The sequence below is a fragment of the Zalophus californianus genome, chromosome 1, assembly GCF_009762305.2.
Source record: "Zalophus californianus isolate mZalCal1 chromosome 1, mZalCal1.pri.v2, whole genome shotgun sequence".
Taxonomy (NCBI): domain Eukaryota; kingdom Metazoa; phylum Chordata; class Mammalia; order Carnivora; family Otariidae; genus Zalophus; species Zalophus californianus.
In genome coordinates, this window is record NC_045595.1 from 141,121,601 (window position 1) to 141,145,790 (window position 24,190).

Sequence of the window (24,190 nt, forward strand, 5' to 3'; positions counted from 1 at the left end):
TGAGGGATTTATCTAGGCAAATGTCACCCGCGTGGAGAATGAAGTTCTGGGTATTTTGAAGTATGGCAGCTGCCAGGGAGGAGGAGACTGCTGGGTAGGTGGGAGGAAAAGAGGGACTTGAACCTTTTCTCTTGCCCTAGTGTTACAGGAGGGAGGCACTATCTGGCGTCTTTTCCTTCCCCTAGAAGAGGGTCCTGAACCAGATCTTTCCAGGCATTGGCAGGATCTAGATTGTGGATTTTTCTTAATATTTATGTATGTAATTATGGAAGCTAAATCTAAGCTATACATGTTATATAAAAGTACATATTTGTGAATATGTAATTTGAAAATCATTCATGTGTCAATATAAAAATTAAGTCTTGAAAAATCTAGTTTATAAAGAGAGTGTCAGCTGGTGGAGCAGAAGGAGCCTTGGCCTTAGCCTTAGAGTATATGTGTGGAAGACCTGGTACTACCACTGTTTGCCATGGGACCAAGGGCAAATTGCTTAACCTTTCTGATCCTCACTTTTATTAATGGAAAGATAAGAGTAATTCCTCTGCTGCCTGTTATATAGCATTATTGAGAGCATACAGTGAAGTGGATGTGAAGCTCTTTTTAATGGAAAAGCTCTTCTTCAGTTATTGTGAGGCATAAACCCAAAAAACACAACGTTGTCATTCCTTTCTTCAATCTTTCTGTCCAGTTGAGCATCATTTGGCATCGAACATTCAGCGGAACCGTTTGGTCCAACATGATCTCCAGGTGGCTAAGCAGCTTCAGGAGGAAGATCTGAAAGCTCAGGCTCAGCTCCAGAAGCGCTACAAAGACCTGTGAGGCTTTGGGGTGTGGGAGGGAGTCATGCTGGGACTGGTTTTCTCTGTGGAGTCAGCAACCAGGGCAGGGAAGAAGACTCTGTGTCTGTCCCTCTCATGCCTTTCACTATTAGATTATAAATCCTGTAGTGGCTATCCCATAGTTTCCTTTGACTTGAAAATTTTTGTTCATTGATGGAACACTTTCTGAGTTTTGGGACATGTGGATTCTGGTATGAATTCTTAACACTTTTAACTGTATGACTTTGAGACATTTGTTCCACCTCTCTGAGTCTATATTCCTTCCCTGTAGCATGTGGAAAATAATCTCTGTCCCTTTTGCCTGTAGGTTGTTTGGGGGAGTCCAGTGAAATACTGGCTATCAAAGAACGTTATGAGTTATATTTGATTCCTTTCCTCTTTCCTGGTGGTGTTTGCTGCTCTTATTTTCCTTGAACCTCTTGCTTTTCAGGGAGATGCAGAATCTTCTGGAAAGCTCTGAATTACACCCTCAGTTCTTTTTATAACTTCTGCATCTAACAAAAGTTCTTTCTCAGTCTTCTCTTAATAGTTAGAAAAATGGAAAGATAGCATCTAAAGTCTCTTCCAGCACAATGACTTATTATTTTTTTTAATGTGCTTTGAAAAAGCTCACAAATTGCATTTCTTAACTTGAGAGTGGCCCCTAACCCTAAATCTCAGATGGTGGATTTTATCACAAGGTATTGTTTTGAGGAGGAAAGGGTAAAGGAAGAAGTGAAGGGACCCTTAATTTACTATAGTTCATGTTCAAAGAAACAGGAAAACCTATCATTTTTGCTGTTTTGAGGAACGGTTTTTCTGTTTTATTATTCGTAGAGAGAATTTTAGTCATCATTTTGTTCAGCTTCCTTATTTTGGAAATAAACATTCTTACTGACTCTTGCTATACAAAGAGACCACAGATAGGAATAAAATGTAGCCACTGCCTTTAAGGGCCTCAAAATAAAACACTGAACATTGTAAATCTACAGATACCTGCACAAGCCACAGGGAATTGGAGAACATGTTTCATGCCTATGAAGAGGGGAGAGACTGGGAAACCCATCCCAATGCAGACAGTACAGTTAATCTGAACCTTGATGGTTAATTAGAAGTGTGTAGTCATAGCTGGGGTAAAGGATTCTAGCCAGAGGAAGTAAAAGGGAAGATAGGAGGTAAAAGAACCTGGAATCTCATGGTAGCTACATGAAGTTTTGTATTGCTGGACTGCAGGGTGTGAATAAGGGCATGGGTAGGGGATGAGGCCAGAAAAGTAGACAAAAGCTGGACCAAAAGGTTACATAAGTTATATTTTTAGGAATTTAGATTTTGTAGATTTTATATTATAAACAGCAGAGAACCTGTTGGGGTTTTCATTTTGGGGCCTTCTCTGGGGGCTGGATCGTTGAAGGATTGTGGGGGCAGCTGTTAAGCAGTGGTCAGATGAAGAAATGACAAGGCTTGATTTGAGGGTAATGGCAATAGAATTAGTAGAGATTTGACGTGCCTCTGGGTGGCTCAGTCGGTTAAGCGACTGACTCGATTTCAGCTCAGGCCCTGATCCCAGGGTCATGAGATCAAGCCCCATGTTGGGCTCCATGCTTAGGGCAGAGTCTGTTTGGGACTCTCTCTCCCTCTGCCCTTACCCCTGCTCTCTGGCTCTCTCTCTAAAATAAATAAATAAATCTTTAAAAAAAAAAAAGAAAGGAAGAGACTCGAGATGTGTGGAGCTTCAGGGTCATAACCAGAGGGAAAGTCAGAGCCAGAGCTAGAATAACATTCTAGAGTTCTCAGTTATTGTCCCTTTACAGGATTCACAGTGCTTTACTCTGAAGGGCAGTTCTGAGGCCGGTGCAGAGGTTTAAGATCCAAAATTAGGGTAATGATAGTGAGTATAAAGAGATTATTCAGAGATTATCGAGATAAAACACTAAATATAAATGAGGATTCCGACAGTGATGGATTATAGGTCTTAAATTAGAGGAGAGCCAGGTATTATATTTCTGCCTGGGACTTCAGGGTTTTAGAGGTATTCATAGCTGAAATAAGTAAGTTAGAAAGGAAGTTTTTCTGATTTTCACACCCCGGTAATTTTGACATTTGCACATCAGTGGATGGATGAAATGCTGTAAATATTAATGAACTGGAATGTCTCACTCCGTCTGCATCCTGGGGTCCCTGTCCAATGTCAGGTTTGCCAGTTGTTGACTACTCCTTTCTCCCTTGATTTTTCTTCCTCAGAATTCTGTATAATTCTGGGCCTGGTCCTTCATGGAAGTATGATTTGAAGTTATTAAGCTCAGCTTAAAACTCACTTCTTTAAATTTTTTTTATTATTTTTAAAAAATTATTTAAATTCAATTTATTTAACATATAGTGTATTATTAGTTTCAGGGGTAGAATTTAGTGACTCATCAATTGCATATGACACCCAGGGCTCATTACATCAAGTGCCCTCCTTAATGTCCATCCCCCAGTTACCCCATCCCCCCACCCACCTCCCCTCCAGCAACCCTCAGTTTGTTTCCTAGAGTTAAGAGTCCCCTGTGGTTTGCCTCCCTTTCTGTTTTCTTTCTTTCTTTCTTTTCTTTTCTTTTCTTTTCTCTTCTCTTCTCTTCTCTTTTCTTTCTTTCTTTCTTTCTTTCTTTCTTTCTTTCTTTCTTTCTTTCTTTCTTCCTTCCTTCCTTCCTTCCTTCCTTCCTTCCTTCCTTCCTTCCTTTCTTTCTTTTTTTTTTTTTTTGTTAACATATAATGTATTATTTGTTTCAGGGGTACAGGTCTGATTTGTTAGTCTAACACAATTCACAGCGCTCACCATAGCACATACCCTCCCCAGTGTCCATCACACAGCCACCCCATCCCTCCCACCCCCCACCACTCCAGCAACCCTCAGTTTGTTTCCTGAGATTAAGAATTCCTCATATCAGTGAGATCATATGATACATGTCTTTCTCTGATTGACTTAATTCGCTCAGCATAATACCCTCCAGTTCATCCACGTTGTTGCAAATGGCAAGATTTCATTCCATTTGATGGCTGCATAATATTCCATTGATACATACACACATCACATCTTCTTTATCCATTCATCTGTCGATGGACATCTTGGCTCTTTCCATAGTTTGGCTATTGTGGACATTGCTGCTATAAACATCGGGGTGCACGTACCCCTTCGGATCCCTACATTTGTATGTTTGAGGTAAATACCCAGTAGTGCAATTGCTGGGTCATACAGTAGCTCTATTTTCAACTGTTTGAGGAACCTCCATACTGTTTTCCAGAGTGGGTGCACCAGCTTGCATTCCCACCAACAATGTAAGAGGGTTCCCCTTTCTCCGCATCCCCACCAACATCTGTCGTTTCCTGACTTGTTAATTTTAGCCATTCTGACTGGTGTGAGGTGGTATCTCATTGAGGTTTTGATTTGGATTTCCCTGATGCCGAGCGATGTTGAGCACTTTTTCATGTGTCTGTTGGCCATTTGGATGTCTTCTTTGGAAAAATGTCTGTTCATGTCTTCTGTCCATTTCTTGATTGGATCATTTGTTCTTTGGGTGTTGAGTTTGATAAGTTCTTTATAGATTTTGGATACTAGCCTTTTATCTGATATGTCATTTGCGAATATCTTCTCCCATTTCCCTTTCTGTTTTCATCTTATTTTTTTTTCCCCTTTCCTTATGTTCATCTGTTTTATTTCTTAAATTCCACATATAGGTGAAATCCTGTGATGTTTGTCTTTCTCTGACTGACTTATTTTGCTTATCATAGTACCATCTAGTTCCGTACAAGTCATTGCAAATGGCAAGATTTTGTTCTTTTTGATGGCTGAGTAGTATTCCAGTGTGTGTGTGTGTGTGTGTGTGTGTGTGTGTGTGTGTGTGTGTGTGTGTGTGTGTGTGTGTGTGTGTGTGTGTGTGTCTGTGTGTGTGTCCGTATGTGTGTGTGTGTGTGTATACACACACCACATCTTCTTTATCCATTCATCTGTCCATGGACATCTGGGCTCTTTCCATATTTTGGCTGTTGTTTATACTAGGAAGTACATCTATGTCACATTTGATTTGGACTTGTCCTCTCTGCTGAGCTTCTGCTTTCTTCCCATCTGTTATCATCTGCATATAATTAATAGTTGTTAACTCCTGTAAAGATTTTACATGAATTTGGAAGATCCGAGTAGAGAAGTCTTTGAAAACGAAGACCATGATTTTGTATATGATTCTTAATTGTTAGAAGTGAGTAAATGAAAAGAGGATATATAAATAAAAATTATTCTGAGTAGATTTTCAGTTCTTTGGTTTGAGTGGTTAAGAATCCTAAAATATTAGACCTATAAGATGAAGTCGTTAAGTCCAAATACTTCTAGAGCTGGTAAATTGCCCACAAGAGGGCACGGCCGTCTGGCTGTCAGTGACGGGACCAGAAATCCAGTCTGCAGCAACCTTCTCCAGTGGTTTTCCTACTGATTCGGAGGGTCTTGCCGTCCCTTACTTGTGCTGTCTTACCTTCTCTGCCTTCCTTTCTGTCTTGTGTGTGCGTAACACATGTGTACACACCTACGTGTATACACACATCTTCCACCTACACCTGTTTCCAAGCATGTTGAAAGTGACCCGTTTCCATATAGAATAATTAGAATAATTTTTATCCTTTCAGTTTTGTCAGAATAGAGTATATGGGTTTTAATTCCTTAATTGCAATTAGGATTATTGCCCCCTACAACACTTTTGAATTACAAAATGCTGTTTGTTAAACATGGAATATACCACCAAGACTGAGATTCACTGAGTATTTTTTTTTTTTTTTTTTTAAGTAGACTCCACACCCAGCATGGTGCCCAATGCAGGGCTTGAACTCAGGACCCTGAGATCAAGACCCGAGTTGAGATCAAGAGTCGGACACTTAACTGACTGAGCCACTGAGGCACCCCTACTGAATATTTTAAGTTCACTTGGCAGGGGGACAGTGAGAGGATATATTTGTTTAGGAAACAGACTGCATCCATAAGTCACAAATGTAATTTTATTCTATCATCTTTTTAAATAGTAAACTCTATGCATGTTTCTGCTCTTCATTCCTAGCTAACAATTTTGTGTAAAGGTTGGTCTCCAGAACTATCGCATTTGGGAGTTTTGGACTGTCTGTTGACATTTCTTGAAACCTGAAGCCAAAAGACATGCACACTTGTAGCTACCTCTGAGAAATCCAAGTCCTATTTTGTGTTTGAACTGCTGTTTTAGAGGTGCTGTTTTAAGGATCTGTTTCTTCCACCAAAATCATTCTCTTGTTTCTTCCACCAAAAAGTATTGTGAGCCTCTGAGTGCAGAGTGAGGATTTCCTCATGTTTGTATCCTCAGTGTTGAGCATAGTGCAGGTGTTATTTAAATCTTTGTTGAATGCATGAATGCCCAAACAAAACAAACTGTGCTGGCCACAGTATTACATTTGATTTTCTTAGGGCCCTGAGTATTAAGAAAACTGGCATCAGCCAGAGAGGTGTCTGTTGGGAACTGAAGTTGGGGAGGAATTTAAGTATTAGTGAAACTGAAAAATACATCTAATTTAAAAATTTATAGAAATCATTTTAAAGTCATACCAGCACCTCTAAGTGACCACAGTGACATATAGTAAGCTCTCTCCCAATTTTTTTCTGTGTACTCCATATCTATATTTTGATACTTGTGGACATTAATCTCATAGTCGATGTCTCCTTTGCATATTCTTGAGAAAACATGGCTGTCTGTAGAGTGGCCCCGGTATGGTGAGGTGATTCAGGAGGGTAGAATAAGCATGGGACTTTCCATTGTAGTGCCTGGGGATTGGATTCTGGTTCTGCCACGTATTTTCTCTGTGATCTTAGGGAAATGGTTTCACTACTCTGGGCCCCAGATTTTTTATCTGTAAGATGTGATAATATCAACCTCTTTGCATCACTCTTGTGAGGATTAAGTGAGATAAAAAATGTGCATGGGCTCATAGTGAGTATCCAGTAAATTGTGTTATATTTATAGAAAAATCATTCCTTATTTTCTTTATTCATACTGTTTTCACTTTTATTTTTTAGTGAACAACAAGACTGTGAAATTGCTCAGGAAATCCAGGAGAAGCTGGCTATTGAGGCAGAGAGACGACGCATTCAGGAGAAGAAGGATGAGGTACAACTTAGATAAGGCCCCTCCACCCCAGCACAGAGGAATGGCTGCTTTCAGTATTCACGGGCTCAGGGTAGGGTTCCCGGATGGGCAGCAGAGCTCTTGTCTTTGGGGGTGCATAGTCCAAGTATTGCCTTCCCTGGACCACCTTTTATTGCCCCTTGATAACCTAAGTGAAATCTTAAAAAATGACGGTAATTCAACATAAGGTGTGAATTAGTTTCCTAGGACTGCTTTTAACAAATCACCAGAAACTTGATGGCTTAAGACAGCAGGAATATATTCTCTCACAGTTCTGGAGGCCAGAAATCCGAAATCAAGGTTTTGGTGGGACCCTGCTACCTTCTGGGAAAGATGCTTCTTTGCCTCTTCCTGCCTTCTGGTGGCTCCTGACAGTCATTGGCATTCCTTGACGTGTCACAGCATCCCTTCAGCCTCTGCCTCTATTGTCACATGGCCTTCTTCTTGTATCTTTGCTTCCTCTTCTTTTCTTATAAGGGAACCAGTCATTGGATTGAGGACTGGCCCTAGTCTAGTATGACTTTCTCTTAACTAATTACATCTGTGAAGACCCTATTTCTGAATAAGGTCCTATTCTGAGGTTCTTGGTAAAAATGAATTCTTAGGGGACACTATTCAACCCAATACAGGCTGTATATCTGTGGGTTATTCCTACAGTCTTAAGAGAGAGCAGACGTGAGTGTAGGCTGAACAAGAGTCAGGGGGTGTCACTGTGAGAAGCCAGGAGCCACCATTGCTCCCACTCTTCGTTGTTTGTGGCTTCACTCTCCTATGAGCGCTGCCTCAAAGAACTAACTCATCTGTTTGATTCTGTAGATATTTTTAAATTGTATTGTTTTTAAAGCTGAAAATGACTAAAAGTAGCAACAGCGTTTTGTTGGTAAGAGGACTTGAATTTGCAGTTAAATATTACTTGCCTTTGTGTTGGACTTTTAGCATTTCTTACAAACAGTTCTTTTTCAGTTTGTATTAATTCTGTGTCTGCCTTGCTGTTCTTGGCCACAGATTAAGGTTATATTTAGGAAGAAAATGATTTATAATTTTAATAATAGAATGGCCATATGATTTATTGTATGTGTACTCAAATACTTTTCTGGGTTAAAGGGGGTAGTATTAATAGTTACATAAACTGGGCCTGTCCTGGGTACCAGCACATGTGGTCACCCTATTAAATAGGTGGGATGAGGGCCATCCGTAAACTAGCCTGGATATATTGCTGCTCCCACAGAGCCATCCTTGTTCCTGTAAGACTCCTTGTTCTATGCCAGGTGAGCATGAGACACCTGGTATGTGTGTATTTAGCTGTTTCTTTAAGAAACAGACGATGATTTTGTGATCATCAGAACTGCAAGTAAGAATTAGGGATTGCTTTTTAGCCTTCCTGTTATCAACACAGGAACTCTTTTTACTACAGGATGTGTTGCCTCTCTGTAACGCTTTGCTTTGGGGATGAAACTGGGAACTGAAAGAAGTGATTATATTTTCTAAACAGGAAAGCTTCTATTTTAAAAATAACAGAGTAATGAAGTTGGCTTCTTATAAATGCTACTGGTGTCCTGTGATTTTTTTTTTCCCCCCATTCAGGAAAAATAGGAAAGAAAGAGAGACCAAAACACTTTATTTAGGCATGTAGAATCTAAACAGCAATCACAATAAATAGTCTCCTGGTAATACCAGATAAAGTAAGCAGTTTAGTGATTAACTCTTTTTCAAATTAAGAAATTAAGACTTGAAGAATCAGTGACTAGTCCCCAGCTATAATAAGATGCCAGAGAAATGTCTGTACAGTTCAGGTCCCCTGACTGACCGCTTCTGACACAGATGTCCTATGTATGACACAACAGAAAACATGTAAACTTTGGAGTTAGAACGTTCTGGATTTGAATCTTAGCTCCTTAACTTTTAGCTGTGACTTTCAGAATCTCACTTAACCATGTAGAACCTCAGGTTCCAAATTGGAAAAGCCATGATAATTGTACATATCCTGGAGGGCTGTTGTGAGGTGTAAGTGAGATCATGTATGTAAGGCCTCTGGGACATACTAGGTTAATAATTTCTCTTCCTTTTTTACTTTCTTGCCAGTCGTTTCCACACCATTCGGCCTTTTATAACAGCTCTGATTTCTCTTATAGAAAGAGATGTGTGCTAAATTAGAAAGGGGGAAAATAAACAGGCTTAAGTGTATTCCAGTCTGGTGTGATCTGAGCAATCCTCAAGCATTTCCTTGCCGTCGCCGGCCTCCCAGCTAGCCTGCCTTCCAGTACTGTTTGACCGGCTCTGATGGCCCCATTCCCCAGTGCAGTGGAGAGATTAAAGGAGAAATCCAGTTGGGGGAGATTTTGTGAGACTAGCCTTAAAAACTCCATTCAGACTCTTTGATTTTCCAGCTGATGCCTTAGATTAGAAGATGCCTACCATGCCGAGATACTCTCTTATCAAAAGATAGGACTCTCAGCTGACTGGTATGTTATTAATATTAAATGAACAAAATTTGAGTAGTAAAGCTTCTCATTGAAGGATGTATGATGCCTATTTGTTTATTTTAGTCCCTGTGCCTCGCAGAGGAGACTGAGACTGAGATGAGATAATAGTGGAAGTTTTTCTGGCCAACTCTTAAAAAACATTGCCTGTTACTCATGAACTGTCGTAATTCTTTTTTAATTTTTTTCTCTGTCTATGCTCTTCTATTTCCTTCTGGAGTCTGCTTAGCTAGTAAGTTCTTATTGAACAGCAGGGCTATGGAAAATTCCTCTCTGATCACCCACATGTCCTTTTCAGAGATTTTTGGGGTCAGCTCTCTTCAGTAGTTTATAACCCCCCAAACAACCAGATGTAGAATCCAAGGCCTCTTTTCTCTTGGGGCAGAGTGTTTTTCTTGAACAACATTGTACATGAGAAGTTATACAACTCTGTGTGGGTGAATTACCATTTCTGGCTTTGTCATGCTATAATTTTATTGTGCTTTTTAACAGAGCATAGATGAAAGTAGCATTTCCATGCAGGGAGACAGATGTAAAAAGTTTTTTTTTTTTTTTTTTTTTTTTTTTAAAAAGGAAAGAAAGGAAGGGAAGAAAGAAAGAAAGGTCTTCAATATTCTTACCAGATTGTAGCCTCCCCTCTCCTGCTTCTCCCCTACTTTCCCCCTTCTCTTTTTTCTTTTTTCTCCCATCCTTCCTCCTTTCCTCCCTCCCTCCTTCCTTTCCCTCTTTCTTCCTTTTTTTTTTTTTTAAACTTTTTTATGTAGTGTGATTATAGTAGTTGCATTGCTCTCTAGGCCCCTGTTGAAGCAGGGTTATAGCCTTTGAGAATACTGGACTGTATGAGTTTGTAACTAAGAAAAGTGGACTAATCCCATTGGGATTATTCTCTTGGGTTTATAGCATTAGCATTTGTCATTGTTTCATAAAGCTAAGGAATGTGTGTTTAGTTGATGAAGTTATTTTTAAATAAAACTCTTAAGCATATGTTGTGTGTGTTTCTGTATGTGTGTGTGAATATCTATAGATACACATATGTGTCTTTTGAACCTAGATCCAAATATATGTGAATGTGCAACTATTTTAGGGCAAAATTTTTTTTTTTTTTTTTTTTTTTTTTTTGCTTAAGTAAACATTAGCATGACCATGCTATGAAAAATCTGTGGCACTAGTCCAACAGTTTGAAGCCACTTATAATATGAACTGTTCAGGGATAGACTTAGTAATCAGTTTACATTAAAAATTAATCTAGTGTGAACCATGGTACTTTTTCATAACATTCTTAAAGTGATTAGAATTTCATGTTCTAAAAGAATATTTATGTAAGTTGGTAATATTTAGAGCATAGCTCAAATAACAGTACATTTTAGCTACTAAAAAAAAAGATGCCCTTTGTTTTGGCACTTTAAAAATAAGATTATACATATATGGCCAGAAAGGGGGAATGAGTAGAAGGTTTTTGGTTGAGAAAATTCTTCTCTCTTCTTATCTTGGTCATAAGGATGTTTTTACATCCATAGAATTGCTATGTTGTTTTCTGTTCTTAAACCCTCTGAAGATTATACCTGTTACGAGTTCCTTACTGAATTAGATGTTAATTGCTAGTTGATGAAGAAATGTAGCAATCTAATGGAGTGGCTTTCTTTTTTTTTTTTAATTTTTTATTGTTATGTTAATCACCATATATTACATCATTAGTTTTTGGTGCAGTCTTCCATGATTCATTGTTTGTTCATAACACCCAGTGCTCCATGCAGAACGTGCCCTCCTCAATACCCATCACCAGGCTAACCCATCCCCCAACCCCCCTCCCCTCTATTTTTTTTTTCTTTCCAATAGTCACTTGACAATCACATTTTTAGATTTCCTTGATTGTTTTTATGCCAAAGATTTCCTCATTTTGAAACCCACTACCATTGAGGAATAGAAGTGGAAACTTTCAGGGAAAAGTAACCCTGATATAAAATTATATAAACCAAAAAATAGCCTAAGGAATCCAATATAATAGTTTAGTAATTTTTTAAAATTTTATTTATTTGAGAGAGAGCGAGAGAATGAGCAGGGGGGAGGGGCAGAAGGGAGGGAGAGAGAGAACCCCAAGCCGACTTCCCACTGAGTGTGGAACCTGGTGCGGGGCTCAGTCCCAGGACCCCAAGATTATGACCTGAGCCGAAATCAAGAGTTGGACACTCAATCCATTGAGCCCCAATGGTTTCCTAATTTGCCATCTACTTGGGAAAGATGTTTTAGGCTCCTCTGGGCTCTGCTGCACCTTGTTTGTGATAATGCCTCTCTTAGAGCACTCACCTTTGCTTGTCTTAAATTACACTAATCATTTTGCTTCTAAAACTTAATAGGTAAGAACTTTGCAAATATTGGCCATATATCCTGTTTCTCTATAGGTCTGTAGGAGAATGTTTGGCCTATTGAAGGCAATCAGTAAAACTACGTTTTTATTAAAATGACTTTTTTTCTAGCATCTAGAGATCCTTAACTGTGTTCTGTCTTAATGCTCACAGTTTCACATTTTCAAGATTTGGATACAATGGTGAATTTTCATTCCAATAAATCTATTTACCAGAAAGTCTTCTAATTACAGAGTTTTTTTGTGTTTTTTGTTTTTTGTTTTTTTACACATGAGCCCAAAGTAAGCCTACCTGATTAATATGATTAATTAAAAAATAATTGAAAATGACTTCAGAAGGGCTTATGAGTTCTTTTAGGTTTGTTTTCTCAAGTTATGTTTTGTGAAACAGTAATTCTATAAGGTTTATACTTTTATGTAAAAAGCTTCTTTCTCAAAATAAATTTGAGTATTTTTAGGTTATAGGAAGATAACAGGTTTCTTTTACCAAAGTTTTAAAGTAGGCTAATATGCATTTTAAAGAGTTGGATGTAATACATGCTTTCCACTGAGTGCCTTGTGTTTTTTGGAGAACCTTTAGAGACTGGGGTTCTCAGGAACAAAGCTTTGGAAATGCTGTTCTAGACTAACCTTTAACAGGAAGGAAGCTGAGGAGGACCAGGGAGGTTGTTTATGTCGTGGGTGACTAAGCTGCACGTAGCATCGTGACTAATTGCCATCTTCAGTTTGTTTCAGGGGACGTTCTTTCTCCTGACATCACCTCCCTGAAGGCAGTGCATAGTAATGCTGCAGAGGGGGGAGGGGCATGCACTTGGGCCACGCCTCAGCTCTTAACACAGCAGTCCCTTGTCAGTGAGGCCCTGATCCTTTCCCTCATAGGCCTTGGCAGCCTATCCTCTCACCCAAAAAAGAGCTGAGAGCTTAAAAGAGCAAGAGGTTTGGGTGCTAAGGTGCATAACTGTTATTTTCCTTGATGAAAAGCACTTTCTTTGACTAGTTAATGCACGGTCAAGAAGCAGCATCATCCTTGTTTCTTTCCTGGTTTTTCACACAGAGAACACGGCTTATTACTATGTATTCATTAGGACAAAATTCAGTAGCAGAAAAGCAAGTATAAGGTCTCTAAAGCATAGTTTAATTTAATAATTTCTGCTGGCAGTTGGACCTAGTAATTTTCCTTTATATTTTTACTCCATTACGGCAAGGGAAATTTCTTGTTTCCTATAAAGCAAACCATTTGTACTGTTAGGTTCTTAGTAAACATGATGACAACTCAGGGAAATTTTGCATTTTCTTCCTATTTTGCAATAAGAAGTATAGGGATTTGAGAAACTCTTCTATAATAATACTAGCTTTGGGAGAACAAGTTATCTGTCTCTTGAACTGATTGATGTATTACTTTATAAGACATCAAATATGAACCTGGCACAGGGGCTATACCTGGTAATAGGTTTATTAAAATGATGCATTAGGGAATCAAGACGTTTGACTTTAAGATTGATTGGTAATGTATGTGTATAAATGGATGTGTGTGTGTGTATAATATGTAGATATAGATATGTACGTATATCTATAGATATGCATGTATGTGTGTGTATATACATGTCCATATATATAGAGATGATTGAGTAGTTGATTGGTAGAAAGGTATGTATATCTTTCACAAAAATTTATGAGAAGCTTCCAGCATAGAAATCAGTTAAAGACATTATATCAATAGTATATTCGTAAGTTTGAATTTAGATTTACCTAGCTGCGGCACCCATCATGTTTCTACACTGACATGAAAGTAATTGATTCATTCAGATGAATTTTTTTTGAAGTTTGCCTTCCAGCCTTAGTATATTCTTCATTTTGACTTATTTGGAAAATTGCAAAAGGGAGAGTAGTAATGAATTCTTGCTTCAAAATTTATATCAACATCTAAGTACTTCTTGTATTCCTTATTGTAAATATAAAGTAAGCACCTCAAACTACCTATGATTTTTATTTTTCACCAGGGAGTGCTGTTGCATATTTGTTTGGTCTTTAAGAATCTGGTGACACCTAGGGACCGTCTTTCCATAAAAGTGTACATGGAACAAAGTTTATGTGCTGCTTTGTGGTTCTTTCATAGAAATAAGCTTCAGAGTCAGAACACTGCCACTCTTTAGCTCAAACCTTTAGTAACCCTTGATCCCTTACACTGTGGACTCCAGACTTGTTGAGATTATGTGTAAGGAGTGCATGTGATCCAGTCTCAGACTGTTTTTCTAGCCTCACTTTTCTCTGTAACACCCCAACTCCTGTGTTCTAATGGACTGTTGGTTGTTGCCCATTAAAACATTCATATTTTTTCTGAGGTGGTTCTCCCTCCTTACTTTGCCTATTGGAATTCAGTTCAAAACCTAACGCAAATGCAAAGACTTGCACTATTAAGCAGAAATAAGACTTACCTCTTTTATACTCACATTGACATTTTTACCCTCTTACTGAGGCATTTATGATTTAATGGTATTATAGTTATTTGCACATACCTTTGTTTTCATACAATGATGGTAATCTTTTGGGGGGCAGGATCAGAATGTTATTCATCACTCAGTAACTGCTAAAAACTTGCCTGGAGATGAAGCAAGGGGGAGACAGAAAGAATACTGTTTTCTCTTTTTCAGTTAAGACAGTGGTACTCTAATGCAAAGCTAAATCAAGGGTCAGCTGAAGAATTCTTTTATAAAGTTTTAAAATTAAATTATACACACAATTTGTAAAGTTTCATAGATTACTGCACTCTTCCATCCAGACTTACTGAATCATCAGCTTGGAAAAAGGGCCCACAAATAAGTATTTTAGAAATTCTGTTGTATAACCAGCGTTAGGAATACTAGGTTTGTAGGTCTCCGGACTGAATTAAATTTAAATTTAAATTAAAAAAAAAAAAGCCTTTCTTGTTCATCTGGATCATGTGCCACTCCTGTTGAGCAGTTATGTATGGCATTTGAATAGCATGAGCTTAATGCCAGAAAGTCTGGAAAGCTATGGACAGAGCCCACAAAAGCTTGGCAGTGGAATATCAAACCACTGACTTGTAGGGCTACTGAATGGAATCTGTTCCATTGTAAAAGGTTTGTTCATTTTCTGGTAATATTGATTAGCCTTCTCTCTGTACTTGCAGGACATAGCTCGCCTTTTGCAAGAAAAGGAGTTACAGGAAGAGAAAAAACGAAAGAAACACTTTCCAGAGTCTTCTGGATCCAGTGCTTATGGAGATAGTTACTATTATGAAAATGGAGGTAACAATGGCTACATTATGATTTACTCTGTCCTTAGACTCAACCATAAGATGTCCCTTTAAATTTGTCTGTAAAGTGACCTCAGGGCCCATGTGGATTTGTGGCCAAATACTCTCTGAATCTAATGAATTCATCTGTTCCTTAGTTGAATGACCAGAGCTATTTTTATGGCTCTTAAAACAACTGTGGTTTTGTGAGATTTGACATGCATTCTGTTGTGCTGTAGCCACTTGGAATGCTGTACTACATTCTAAGCACATAAACTGGGGTGTAGAAAATGGGGATGAGTCTCTGGGCTTGATCTTTCTCAAGGAGTCTGGGCAGAATGTCCGAAGCAGCAGAGTGCCACGAATAATGAAGATGATACATCATACATCAGTTGGGTAACAAAGCTTCTTTCCATGCCTCTTGTATTTCAAACATAGGCCGATGAGTATGTGTGCTGATGACAAAATTAAATTCAAATATACTGTGTTCATTATTTGTCCTTGATGCTTCCTTGCTATTTGATTGCCATACAGAAAAATTCCTGAGGGAGAGAAGTCCCTTCCGAATTTCTCTTCTCTAGTATCTGCTTTTGCAGTGTGGTGGTGGTGATGGCATTGTCGTGGTGCCAGTGATTCTTTATCTTAAAAGTGTGTTGGGAAATGAGTATTTGCAAGTATTGTTCCATCTTTTTTCAAGATCTGTCAAAGGAAAGACATTTCTTACCTATTACCAGTATTTATTGTAGTTCAGCTTGGAGACCAGACTTAGGATAACAAGTAAGTAAAACCTAAAGCATCTTCTAGAGGGTAAAGATATTAAGGTCAGTGATCCCCAAGGCCTTTGTGAGCCAATTATCAATTACTTCTCTATAATTTCATTGGAAAAAGGAAGTAGGTATTTGTCTTTGATGAGTAGAATGAAAGGGATGCACATGTAGATGTTAGGATTATTATAGTTGAGTGCAATCTTGCCCAGTCACGCTCTAAATTTATTGTTATCAGTAGAGCTCGGCTCTATTGCATTTAATGAGCAGGTTGGTTCTCTATTGATTGTTTGTGCTCTTCTTCCATATGTAAAATGCTCAGCTCTTTTTTGAAAGCCATTTTCATTATGCTGGTTTTTCTAATGAAATCATGTATTACATCATTTAAAAAGAAAAAAAAAATGTTGCCATATATTTCTGTGCTAGAGACCAGAGGGTAAAGAGTTTATTCTTGAGCTTTAATTAAAAGCTTAGAAATGTGCACTGGTGGTTTTCATTTGTTTTTATTTTTATTTCTGCTGTGGAATCATGTTCACTGCAAATAAAAGCAACTGTTTAAAACTATTAAGTCTATAAAAACATTAGGATGGCAAGTAATTAAGTATACTGAAGTATTAATTTTGGCCTTCCTCTGTTAAAACCTTTGACTAATTTCAATCGGGGCTCAAATCTGGTGGTTTTAACCAGAGTGCTATCATCCTCTAGGGCAGGAGACCATGTTAAGAATTCAGTGGTTTTTCAGGGACACCTTAAAGTAAAAAAAAAAAAAAAAATCGTGAAGTTGTGACTTCCTGATCATATGCATATAAATATTAGAATTCCTCTTCAGTTGTGTTGTTGTTGAGAGTTTATAGATTGCTAAACATGTGTGATCCTCTTTCATTTGCCTTTGAGTCAGACCAAGTTAAGTTCCATAGAAACCACATTATGATTCAGTTCATATGCACAAAGTATAATCCTTGTGTCCTTTGCAGTGGTCTTTTCCCAACACATAGGGATATTATTTAATTGTACTTCTCTATCTTTATGTATGCTATGATTTTTGCTTTAATTACATAATAATTAAAGTAGATCATTATAGAAGTGGTTTTCTTTTTCGCTTTTATTTTACTTAAGCTTAAATCTTAAAAATGATCATTTATAGATTTTCTGCAAATCTGAAATTATCTAAAACATATGTCAGATTTATATCAGCTGAAAAGGTATGTCTTGTTCAGTTGTGAATCCATGTTTTTCTTTCAAAGCCATACCTGTATCATAGGCGTATTAGTAATTTTTTTTTAAATCATGGTCTTTGGAGTCATAAGACCTTAGTTCAAGTTCCATCCCTTCCTTAGAACAATTGTGGTGTTGGGAAGTTATCTACTGTAATCACACTAAGCCTTTTTCTCATCTATAAAATGGAGATTTTAAAAAATACATCCTTCACGTGGATGTTGAGAAGATCAAATAATGTAATTTTGGTGAGGACTTAAGCTTTAAAGTACTGTTGTTTATGCATATATCAGTATTATGTGTATATAACAATATCTTGCATATCTACACAAAAATCATCTTATTTTGAAAGACAAACATGGAAGCACACAGATAAAATGTGTATATATATGTATGTGTGCATATAAATATATATGCATTGGCTATAAGTAAGTTAGTTATATTTGCCAAGTAACTTGGTCCAAGGAACATACAAGTCTCAGTCCTTAACTGGATAGGGTTTCAAAGGATTCAAACAAATTCCCCGACCCCAGTCTTTTTTCTTTCCCAGGTTTAAAGATAACCACAAGTGAACTAGACGCATATATTTTTTCCTGTCAACTCTGTGAAAATGTAGTGACAGCTCTGTTCTCATTCTTGGAGCACACTTACCTAAAGTAGAAGTACTAATATCAATTAACTTTTTAGGAAGAATTAAAAGCAACAACAAAACAATCATAGCCTCACATATCCACGTCAAGAAATAAAGCCGCCCTTGTTTTGGGGCAGGAAGGCAGACTTTTTTCACGCAGCTCTCCGTGGAACACCGGTATTAACACTAAACCATCGTTCCCCGAATGTGGGCATCGTTTAAGTAGCAGGTCAATATTATATTAATAATTCACAGCAGTAGCCAGTTGATTCTTTCTCAATTGTCAAGATACACTTAAAATAATAGTTTGGTAAAATAATAGCTACTTCTCTATCATAGAGAATAATTGTTCTGGTTCACTTTTATGTAAAAAATAAATGTAATAAATTCTACAGATGATTTTGTAAACTTTTTAGAAGACAGATTTTATTTTATTTATTTTTTAAAGATTTTATTCATTGGAGACACAGAGATACAGAGAGAGAAAGCATGAGCAGGGAGAGAGGCAGAGGGAGAGGGAGAAGCAGGCTCCTCGCTGAGCCAGGAGCCCGATGTGGGGCTCGATCCCAGGACCCTGGGATCATGACCTGAGCCGAAGGCAGACGCTTAACCATCTGAGCCACCCAGGCGCCCCTAGAAGACAGATTTTAGTTTAGACTTCATCTTTGAAGCAAATTTCCTTTTCTTCTGGAAAGCTCGAGAGGAAACGATTTGAAGTTTTTGAGAACCCTTATGGCATCAATGATATATTTAGCACGTATCTCCTCTTCCTCTGTTCCTTTATTCGATTAGCAATAACGAACTTAAAAAAAAAGAAACAAAACCCCTAAAAATTAAGAAAATGTATAGCTCGTTATTTCCTCTGTATCCCATCAAACTGGGGTGGCTGTTTCAAATGCAGTTCAGCAAGTGGGTAATTTCAACAGGGAATGTATCTTAGCTAATTTAGCAGTTTTCTGTGGAATTAGGATGTCTTTTTATTACAGAATGTACTTAGAAAATGTTAAAATAAATATGCCTTGCAAAGTGCATAGTAATGTCTTTCCTTTGTTTTCATAGTATGCTCCTGCCTCAATGAGACCTAACAAAAGCACCCCTCTATGTGCTGTTTTGTGTTACATTTAGGGACTTGTATAGTTAGCACACACTATTTTTATACAAAGAATATAGTATCATTTTTTGAAATGAATGTAGGGGTGGAAGTGACTCCTTTTCCTGTATTCTGTTATGGCATCCCTTTTTAATTTTTTCCTCTGCCAAAGTTAAGAAAGTTTGGGAGCAGATATCTAAAGACAACAGGGTCATTTACTCAAAATTCTCTATTCCATCCTTTTCCACATTGAACTGCATGGCGGGAGAGAGTAGGGAAATACTAAAATCTGGGTCATTTCTCCAAACTAAATGGAAATTAGCAACATTCTGATAGAGATTTATTGTTATTTCCAGTAAGAATATTTGAAAGTCTCTTCCTGGAAAGCTTAGTTATCACCAGGCTTAGTTGTTCTCTGTTTTTAAGACTCCCTCAACCCCTATTTTCTCCCCAAAGTAGTTCCAAATTGGTGTTATAAGTAGAATTTAACATTTAATGGCTGTGGTTTTTGTTATTGGCAAATATTAAAAGTACTGTATTAAGTCCCTAATCATAATCAAACTCCTCTTTCAGATTTATTTCACATAATTTTATTTTAGTCTTTTACGTTTTTGACTGGGTACCCAGAATCCTTCATGTATCCATGGACCATTCCAATAAATGCCTGTCCCCTCTTTTCAGTTTGTTACGTTGAAAAAGTAGTCTTCTCCATTTTAAAATACATTAAACTTGGGCTCCGTCTTTCCTGTATAGTGAGTTCATGCTCTCATTAAGTTAACCTGCATTTCTATTTTTCACATCCCTGCACTTCCACTCAGACCCGCCACCGTCAAGGAGGGCAAGGGAATTGGGTTCTGGAGTCTCGAGGTCATGTAGACTCCAAAGTGATGGAAACACTGTGAAGCAAAGGAACAAGAAACCCAAACATCCAGTGGAGAACTTGGAAGAACTAGAAGATCATTGTTCATCAGGGAGATTTCTCTCATCCTATAGCTTGGGCAGAGTGAGGGCCAATTCCCAAATTGACACTGAGCAGCATGAAAGGAAACGGTCTGATCATGAGAGACTTCGGAGACCTCCGCTTCCCAGGATCAGTGGTGAGGTGTTTCTGAGTACTGGATTTGATGATGGGGAGGCTAACAGTGTCCATCGACCTCGGAATTCGGAAAAACAGTCCAGACACCAAGACCGACTTTCACCCAAGTCTTCACAGAAAGCAGGGCTTCATTGCAAGGAAGCTGTATATGGGGGGGGCCGTGGGCAAGGTGAGCAGAGAGAAAGGAGACACAAGCCCAGGACTCCCCCCTTCTCAGAGAGTGAGGGACAGCTCCAGCTCCGTGACCCAGGTAATGAACAGTCGCCTTGAAAGTCCTGGTACCGGGTATGTGCATTCAAGCGAATGTATTTAATAAGCATCTTAAGCAACCTGTTCTTTCCCTCTAGTTTGTACTCATGGATTTAAAACAAATCCTGGAGCTAAATATTATAAAAGGTATCTACTTAATATCAAGTTTATACTAAGAGGAAAAATATTTGTACCTTTTTCCTACTGCCTTCTAAGAAGGTACACCAATTCCTTACCAAGGTCTTTTAGCCCCAGATTGCAGTGGAGGTGCCCATCCCAGATACAGTTCTTCATGTGCCAAGACTGTATACCAGAGAATCAGATACCAAATCAAAGCTCCTGAATTTCTGGTTGTAAGTCAGGTGTGTTGACACTGTCTTCATAATATTTGCCTAACTAGAAAACCAACAAGGCTGGAAATACTAGCTTTTCTTGGCCTCATCTTTCCCATTTGTAAAGTGAAGAGATTGAATAGGCAGTCTCTTATAACAGCATATTTCTAATTGTGGGCCTTAGGCTATTTTTGTCAGAATCAGCTGGGCTGTTTCCTAAAGAGGCAGCTTTCTGGATCTCATATGATCATTTCTGTAGTTTCTCCTGGTGATTTGGACTTGTTTTAGACTCGTACTTAACGTTGGAAGACTGTTGCCTTAAGTTCCTTTCTAAGCTGTAACCATCTTCGACTCTAAGGCTGCAGTTGGTGTTCTGAAATGTCAGCATCGGGTGTGTTCTTGGCATTTGTTTGGAAGGAGGTGAATGTTAGACTTGAGCCTCAAATTTCTGGCATCTTTGAGGCTTAACTCTGACATCCTTCATTGAGACAGTAATGGTTCTCTCTGTTCTTACCTGGAAACTGCCGTGATGATGTTTTCCTTGTGGCTCTACCACTCACTGTAAGTCGTAATTAGACCATACTCCTCTCCCTGGTTCTATTTTACTCTTCCTGAAGTTTGACAGAGACACAAGGGTTACTGGGGAGTACCATGGAAGCATCTGTTCTTATTTTCTTCCTTATCACCGCCCAGCCAACCTCTACTTCTGGGTCTGGAACTGGCTTCTGTGTTGCAGATTCAGGTTGATTCAGTTGGTTTCTTCTATCATGTTATCTCTTCCTGTGATGTTAGTCATTTAAGTTATTAAAAGACTTGGTCATAAAGAAAATGAAACTTGAGTGCAGCAACCATACTGAGTATCTGCTGAAAATATTCCTGCCTCAGGCTTTATGTTCGGGGATATATGCTTGGATCTGAGCCTCAGAGGTATAAGTCAAACCAGAAAGTAGAATGAATGTAAACAAACAATTGCAAATTAGATACACTTTGAACAAAGAGCTACGTGGGAGTAGAGGAGGCAGTGATAACTATCTCTAGTAAGTTATACTATCTGTATCCAAATGCAGAAAGACATGTTGGAGTCCTAACATGGGGGAGGATTGCTCCTACCACTACATTTCTGATTCTGTGATTCTGACTTTTTAAGTGTGCTCTGAGGGCCGGTTGATCTTTATGGCTTCTAGTTATACTTGAGGCTTTCTTAAACAGCCTTAGGAAGGGTAAAACTAACATGAAACACTGATTCATAACCCTCCTATTGGAATTGTGGGTAAACTCCTTCTTCCCTGCACCCCCCACAAGTAGTTTAGAAAACACTGTGGCTAGGCAGGTACTAAAATGGCTAAAATGTAGCTGCTAATCTGTCATACAAATTTTACCTTCCTAGGGACCTGAGGCATTTGATTTTGTGACCCCCTAGAATAGAGGATTACTGGCAATCTTAAAATGCAGTTATTAAATACTGGTGTTTATTCTTGTTTTTGTAAAAGCACAGTTTAACTTAAAGTTGTTAGCATAGGCCAAGGTTTTATTTAAGTTAGTAATGAACAAACTAGCAGGATGACAAAGAGCTAGTTCTAACAACTTGCATAGTCAGTTGAAAAAGGAGTGCAAAATACAATTGCCAAATTAAATATAAGATTAGTTAACTTTCTGAAGGTCAGTAAAACCCTGTCTCCTTGAGGGTAACTTTCCTAATGAGCTATAAATCATAACAGCTTATTATTTCCTGCAGGTTAACTTCTAGCCTCTCAGGGCCATAAAACATTTGTACCCTTCTGCTGTGACATTCCCCAAGCTTCAGACTGGCTTATTAAAAAATACTCTTGTATGATATCCAAGAATCTCTCAGTCCTCATTTTACCTTATCCCAAGTTTGGGATAGATGTGTCTTCAATATTAGTACTTCTAATAATTTTAGCTTATACTGTGAGAATTTAAAGGTAAGCTTTATTTGTGTTTGTTGGGGGAGGTTCTAGTGTCCCTAAACTGGAGAATGATGAACAAAAGAAGACAAGCAAGGATTAGATTAAGAACTGAATGTGCAGGGGCGCCTGGTTGGCTCAGTCGGTTAAGTGTCCCAACTCTTAATTTTGGCTCCAGTCATGGTCTTAGGGTCATGAGATCAAGTCCCCTGCCGGGCTCTGTGCTGAGTGTGGGGCCTGCTTAGGATTCTCTCTTCCCCCTTCTCTCCCTCTCTCTAAAAGAAAAAATAAAAGAATCGAATGTGCAGCCGTTAAGTATGGCTCCCCTGATCTTTTTTTTTTTAAGATTTTATTTATTTATTTGAAAGAGAGAGAGCAAGAGAGCAGGGTGGGGACAGAGGGAGAAGCTGACTCCCCACTGAGCAGGGAGCCCGACTTGGGGCTCGATTCCTGGGATCATGACCTGAGCTGCGGGCAGCCGCTTAAACCGACTGAGCTACCCAGGTGGCCCTCACCTGATCTTCTGAAAGCTAGTTTTTGGATTGTTTAGGCTATTGAGATAAGAGCAGCCATTCTGTTAATTTCCTTCAATTAACTGTACTTTAAAAACTTTTAAAGCATCTCTGTTTTCTATAATGAAATGTACAGCCTTCCAATGTAGTATCTGAAGTTCTTCTTACATACTTACACAAGCTCTTTTTACCTCTGGTACAGAGCATACTGCATTTAGTGAGCAGTCATGCCAGAAATCTAATACTGAGATTTTCTGCTTGTGAGACATGTAAATTCCAGTGATGTATCAGTAGTTCAAATAAACTATTTCCCCACTAGATATTTGGGACTTAGAGTATTACCTCAAATACTCATTAACTATTCATTCGTTCATTCATGCATTCATTCATTTATATTGAGGTATAGTTAACATATTAGTTTCAGGTGTACAGCACAATGATTCAATATTTGTGTATGTTGCAAAGTGTTCACAGTAAGTCTTGTTAACATTCATCACCATATACAGATACAAATTTTTTTCTTGTGATGAGAACTTTTAAGATGTACTCTCCTAACAACTTTCAAATATGCAGTAAGGTATTATTAACTATAGTTACCATGCTTATTTATTTTATAACTGGAAGTTTATACCTTTTGACCCCCTTCACCCATTTTGCCCACTCCCTACCCTCTGCCTCTGGCAACTGTCAGTCTGTTCTATGTATCTATGAGTGCTTTTCTTTTTTTATGGTTCTCTATATGTGAGGTAATAAGGTATTTGTTTCTCTCTAGCTGACTTAGTTCATTTAGCATAATGCCATCAGGGTCCCTCCATGTTGTTGCAAATGACAAGATGTCCTTTTTTATAACTGAGTAATATTCCATTGTGTGTATAACATCTTCTTTATCCATTCACATGTTGATGGACCCTTAGGTTGTTCCCATGTCTTAGCTTTTGTAAATAATGCTGCAGTGAGCATGGGGGCACATATATCTTTTTGAGTTAGAGTTTTTGTTTCTTTCAGAAAAATACCCAGAAGTGGAATTGCCGGATCACATGGTAGTCCTATTTTTAATTTTCTGAGGAACCTCCATACTGTTTTCCACAGTGGCTGTTCCAGTTTACATTCCCACCAACAGTGCACAAGGGTTCCCTTTTCTCCACATCCTCCCCAACACTCATTATTTCTTGTCTTTTGATAAGAGTCATTCTAACAGATGCAAAGCGATACTTCATTGTGGTTTTGATTTGCATTTCCCTGATGATTAATGATGTGGAGCACCTTTTCATGTACCTGTTGGCCATCTGT

General features: G+C 38.3%; 1 protein-coding gene across 3 annotated transcripts in view; it reads left to right on the forward strand.

Moving 5' to 3' along the window:
• The window catches only part of CCDC50 (coiled-coil domain containing 50), a 67,844-nt gene that overhangs the window by 29,251 nt on the left and 14,403 nt on the right, over window positions 1-24,190 (forward strand). Inside the window, exons 3-7 of one of the 3 annotated variants that reach the window (XM_027586636.2) lie at window positions 689-815; window positions 6,880-6,970; window positions 14,982-15,099; window positions 15,412-15,477; window positions 19,605-20,132. In XM_027586636.2, the coding sequence (XP_027442437.1) occupies window positions 689-815; window positions 6,880-6,970; window positions 14,982-15,099; window positions 15,412-15,477; window positions 19,605-20,132 (930 nt within the window). The remainder of the gene's footprint in view (window positions 1-688; window positions 816-6,879; window positions 6,971-14,981; window positions 15,100-15,411; window positions 15,478-19,604; window positions 20,133-24,190) is intronic. The other 2 variants (XM_027586637.2, XM_027586638.2) reach the window with 2 other exon arrangements.